Source organism: Sciurus carolinensis, chromosome 8 (assembly GCF_902686445.1).
Source record: "Sciurus carolinensis chromosome 8, mSciCar1.2, whole genome shotgun sequence".
In the NCBI taxonomy this organism is placed as follows: Eukaryota; Metazoa; Chordata; class Mammalia; order Rodentia; family Sciuridae; genus Sciurus; species Sciurus carolinensis.
In genome coordinates, this window is record NC_062220.1 from 93,688,239 (window position 1) to 93,694,238 (window position 6,000).

At 40.4% G+C, this 6,000-nt stretch overlaps 1 protein-coding gene across 1 annotated transcript in view; it reads right to left on the reverse strand.

Annotated features, from left to right (window-relative positions):
- Dpy19l2 (dpy-19 like 2) overlaps positions 1-3,054 on the reverse strand; it is a 107,786-nt gene extending 104,732 nt beyond the window's left edge. The window contains exon 1 of the mRNA XM_047562026.1: positions 2,588-3,054. Coding sequence (XP_047417982.1) covers positions 2,588-2,975 — 388 coding nt within the window. The 5' untranslated portion in view covers positions 2,976-3,054. The remainder of the gene's footprint in view (positions 1-2,587) is intronic.
- Between the last annotated feature and the right edge of the window lie 2,946 nt (positions 3,055-6,000).

The following is a 6,000-nucleotide window of genomic DNA, read 5'->3' on the forward strand; positions in this document are numbered from 1 at the left end:
ACTCTGTCCCCTCACCCTACATTCCACACCTCTCCCCAAATAACAGACATGGGTATAATATGACAATATTCCAGGTGCATGAAGTGCTTAGTACTAAGCCTTTAAGTTGTAATGAAAAGTATATCCCCTACACCCTATCCCTATCAGTCTCACCCCACCCCCAAGGGTGACACAGCTTTCCACTTGACTGAAACAAACTCCAGGGGGCCCCAACACTTCCAACTGCTTTCAACATCTCCACTTCAACATTTCTCTATATAGTAATCCTTGTTTTTTTTTTTTTTTTCTATTCTCTACCATCTCAGAAGAGGAAGTATCTCTCCTTTTTTCCCATAGTTTCTCAAGTTTGTGTTTTTAATTCTCCTTTCTCAAACATTCCAAAACTTTGCTCCATTAATTCTTTCCTTTCTTGGATCTCTCTTCTTGCCCTCTCTTCTTGATCGTTCTCTTTAAGAACTGAAATTTCATTCTCCCAGAACTGAAAACACTTCCCTTGAGCTAAGAGTCCTTCAAATTGTGAAATATGATTACCCCTCTTTCTCTCCCATTTAATGCCAAGATTCTTGGCCACTTTCCTCCTTTGAAGTTTACAAAACTCTTTTCAATAACCAATGACCAAAATCAATTGCCACTTTCAATTCTTATGCTCTTCAATCTTCCTGTAGCATTTAAGTAGTTTCTTGGATTTTTTTTTCCCTCTCATCTTCTATCACACCAAATCTCCCAATTCTATTTTCCTAAACACTCACATTTTATACAGTTACCTGTTTTTTTCCTTTACCTCTCATACCCTGAAACTAAATTTAGTTTTCTCCAGGTATCTTTACTATATCCCCTTTTCTCTCTCCACATTGGTATCTCTTGGCAATCTCAAAGTTTCAACTATCACTTCTACACTAATCATTACCCCAGCCATAATCTTCAAACCTGAACTTTCTCTCTCCCTCTACCTCCCTTGGTTCCTCTTCTAACTCACCACCTATCTAGTCCTGTCAATCTTTCACCTCTGTCCTGTACCACTCACCCCTATTCCTACTGTGGCTACCCATGCTTAGACCATTATAGTTTGGATTCCAGTATTAGTTTTTCAACTGCTCTTTCTGCTTCCTTTCTCAGTCAATCTCCAGCCCAATTTATACCCTACTGCTGAGCGAATCTCTCTGAAGCACACTCATCAAGTCATTCTCCAATTTAAAAATTATTCAGTGACAATATTATAAATGTACTAAATGTCACAGAATTGTTCCCTTTCAGGTAGTAAATTTCAAATTATTTCATCTCATTAAAAAATGTTTTTGGAGAAAAGAATCAATCAGTGCCTTCTTACAAACAAAGGTCAAATGTCCAACACCCAGCCTTGATTAGGCTCTCCAAGGCTAGTCCCAATCAACCTTTTCATTTATTTCCTACTCCTCTTCTTTTCACATCTTTCTTTCAGCCTAACTTTGCTTTCATGTTTAACTTACTTCCATGACTGATCATGCAGTTTCATCAGCCTCTAATATTTGTTCTCAGCTCCACACATACAAATACTGGCCCTTTGTGACAATTTGAACCCCAACTTTCCCAACAGTCTTTCCTGATCTTTCCCATTCCCCACTCTGAAGTATTAATTTGTTCTCCTAAGCTCCCATAAAACTTGATATCCTCAGTCATTATTGTACCCAAGACTAATCAGGTACCTCTCATGTGCCAAACTTCAGTGAGCTGGAGCTTAGATTTGGGAAAATGGCATGGTTTCCAAGCCCATGTTGATTCTGGATGTGGGATACATCTACTGGCATAATTAGAAATTTGATAAAAAGCTAAACATGAACTACCATTATATCTCAAGTATTGTTAACACTCCATGTGTGCAGCTTCGACTAACCTGGTGGAAAAGAAAATACAATGGATTGCATTAAAGACATTTATCTATGTCTCAATTTATATTGGTATTCAGTCCAATCAAGGATTAGCCTCAAAATAGATTTTATTGCGACAACGATAATATTTAAGCTACATCTCAAACTACAAAAGATGAAGGATGTGAATGCAGAGAGAAAAGCCTTTCCAGTATTAAAAAAAAAAAAAAAATCCCCAATTGTAAGCATGGAAGCGCCACTGCAAGACGAAAGTAAATGGGTATCAGCACTGTCTACTCTGATCCTATTTCCACTATCAATGATGTCAACTAATTTGAAAAACCACTTCCTTTGTTTTGCTTTATTTAAAATGAAGCATAAAATGCCTCCCACCCCGCGTCCTAGAGCTAGCCAATCACTTTTACAAAGTGTGAGAATTGGCTGCCTCGATTAAAGAACATTTTGTTGACACAGGGATGACCACTGGGAACGAAAATCCTACAAAAATATTTTAAAACAAGAAGTAAGGGGGCTGGGAATTCTTGGCAAGCAATTCTCCAGCGCTCAGATCTCATCCTTATTGCTGCCAGGAACCCACAAACGCTTGTTAAACTAATCTCCTTCAACACGCAAGAAAACCACTTCAAACCTTGAGGCTTCTGAACACGGAGCCTAGCACCGCGGGACCCTGGCAGGAGCGCGGTCAGACTCCTTCCAAGGGCTCTCCTGCCTGCTGGGCTCACCTATGCTGAAAGTGGTCCTGTGCGACACCCGGAGCGTCTGCAACACGTGCACCTTTTCGCGGAGCTGTTCCAGGAAACAAACAAGGAATTGGAAGCGGCCGAAAAGTAGTGTTCTGGCGATCTCTTCCAGATGCAAGCAGTTTTGCGCGTTCAAACTTCGGATCTGCCGTGGCGTGTAATCCCGGGAGCCCCCTGGCAGGTTCCTGCCGCCTACGGACGGAGGCTGCAGAAGCAGCTCCGGCTTTTCCACCTCCTCCTGCAGCTCCCCCTCCAACTCGGGCTCCCCGGCTCCGGTGGCCCGGCGCCGCCGCTTCGACTGCAAGGCGCGAGAAGATTGAGACGGCTCTGAAGCCGCTTCTTTGAGTTTATTCCTCGTTTGCCCGACCATTTTCTCATAGTCCCTGTTCGGATGGAGCTGGGTCACTCTAGGGAACGGGCCCACCCAACTGGGGCGAGGTCCCGAGGGGCCTGGCTGGCCTCGCAGCCTCAACGACTGGTCCTCGCCGCCGTTGCGGGCCTCCCAGTCGTCATGGCAACCGCGAAACCCGGAGGGCCCGGCGCGCGGGCCCAGCTGCCTCGCGCCGCCCGCGCGCACGCCCCCTCCCAGGAGCAGAGCTCCACGCCAGCGGCACGCGCGCGCCACCCCACGCACGCGTCCTCCCACGCACAGTCCGGCGCGCACCCCGCCCCAGCGCGCCACCCCGCGTGCGACGCGTGCCCAGCCCGCGCGAGTCAGGAAGCGTGGTCCCCACAGCCTCAGGTAGAAGTGTATAGGGTGATACCACGGTTTTCCCCATTGAGGGCAGCGTTTATTATCCTTTATCGAAGTTCCAACAGGACGTCGGAATTCCTCAGCCACAGAAGGGTGGTGTTCAGCGCGTGCAGCACTTTCCTAAATCAGACTGTACCCAGGACCAACTAAGAGGGGCGCGCTTGGTGGCACAGTCACCACACAATCTATAGAAGCCTGAGTAGCTGGTACAGGTGGGCGGGAGAGGGTGAGGGGTGGCATATTCCATGTCCTCTGTCACAGTCTGTAATGCAGCAGTCACACTGCTTCACCTCCCTTCTGGTTTTGTTTTGTTTTGTTTTTTGTTTGTTTTATCGATCAGATTGAACTCCTTAATCCCCAGTTCCCCGCTGAAAGTATGATTTATTGTAGCCAGGTTAGTGTCCCTGATGCAACACCGCTGCTCAAAAATGTCCATGGCTCCACACAGCCCCACAAAGCGTGAATTCCTTGGTTTGTTCATCAAAGCTTCAGTAATCTGCTCCCATCTACCTTTTCAACTTTCCCACTTCCCCAGCAGATTTTCCATTCCAGTCATTCCAAGTGAGAGCCACTGCAGGAGACTGGGTAACCATGGCTTTTTCTTTTTCTTTCTTTTTTTTTTAATCTTTTTTTCCTGAATTCTGTCACCTTCCAGTTGCATTAATTGCACCTTGTCTGAGAGTTTGAGCTCTTACTGACAGTATTATTCATCTGGACACTAGTTTAAAGAAGTAAGCACACACACACACACACACACACACACAAACACCGAGGTTCAGTAAGTGCTGTTATGGTTAACTTGTTTTGTAATGTGTCCCCCACCTCCAAGGAGCATTTCTACTTTCCTTGGCACCGTGTTTGTTGCTTAAAATGTTTTCTCATTCAATTCATAGGAAATGGCAGATCAGTGATACAGTAATTTGCCCAATTTTTAACCGTTAGTAAATTCTGTCTGTTCAGTACTGAGTTTAAAATACAAGGTATTTATGAGGGGTTGTTGAAAATGTTCTTGAATGAATACACAGACTCAAAATAGGACACTTTATTTTTTAATATGAACACTTGCAAATTGTATTTTGGAACAATAAGTGCAGTAATTGTATTTTCCTTTTCAATCAATTTGGTTTTCTTTTCCCTAGAGTTTCTTTCCAGTTAATTTTTGGATCATGTTCTTACCTGTGGTCTTGCCTTTGAAAATACAAATTTTATATGACTATTCATTGTGCTATTATTTCAGAGAAAAATTAGAAATAGCCTCAAACTAAGTTAGAGAACATTCATACAGTGCAGCACTATAGCCATAAAGTCATTTTGAATAAATATTTAGTGATACAGAGAAATAATCATGATGTGGTATTAAAGGAAAAAGTGGGATGTATTTTTTGAATCAGATATATAGTAAATGCATAGGATTAATTAATAGGATTAATTAACAGTGTTTGACACTGTTTTAAATCTTTTACATAGAGAATCACATAGGAAGATTGACAGTGTGGACCTTGAGCTAGTAATTTAACCACTCTAAGATTAATTTCTTCTTCTGAAAAATGAGCCAGTTTCATGCGTCTTACTGAATGGTATTATTGAATGAAATAAGGATTGTAAAACACCTAAAACCTAGTACATACTTAATAAACAAATGTTACATTACCATGTTTTAGATGGAACATTTTACAGGACAATGGTGAATATTAATTCCAATTAATATTTTGCTCACCTGGATTTTTAATCATCAAGTTATACTATTAATATTTTGCTCACCTGGATTTTATATATTATTGAACAATACTACATGATCTATGTTCATTAGTTAACTGAGAAAATGGAAATAGTTGCCTAAATAGTTATCTGTTCTGTTACTAAACAGAATAGATCTGTATGTAAGAGGGAAATCATGACATTTATTTTATCCACAGTTCAATAGAATTGTGAAGGTTTTCATCTTTTTTCCTTCTCTAAGAGTGATCTCTTTTGGACCTACTTATCTTAAACAGTTATTTGAGTCACACTTTAGTGACATGCTTATTAATAATAACAACTTAAACCAGTGTTCCTGATATTTTATTCTATATGAAATAAATAGCACAATATAATTAGATACAATACAATATATTTTTAAATTGTCTTGTCAGAAATTAAGATGCCTCATGGTTTATCAACTGATTTTTTTTTCATAAAGGTTTCTAATCCAATCATAGGTATCTAAAACTTGGGTATGTGTTCCCTTTGCCTTTTAGTAAGGCAATTGGTAAATTTTAAAAAAAATGCAACTAAACTATATAACCAGCAGGTGGCAATAATGACCTTTGAATCCGAATTTTAAAACATTTTAGGTAGTTTTAAAGGAATGAATTACCTAAACGTTTTTAAATTCATTTTAAAAAGAAAAAAGAAACGCTGTTCTTATAATAAATCAGTTTACTAAATAGGAAATTTAGGAAATGCCAAATGTAACCCCACATAAAAAAATTACATAGCATATTTCATATATTGAAATCATTAAAATAGTCATCATGGCCAATAGTTTTCCCAGTAGTAATGAGTGTGTTTTAGTTGATTGATATAAATTGTCTATCAAAATTCAGTGTTTTAACTTTGTACAAATACACAGATACATATTTAAGTTAAGCTAAACCACATC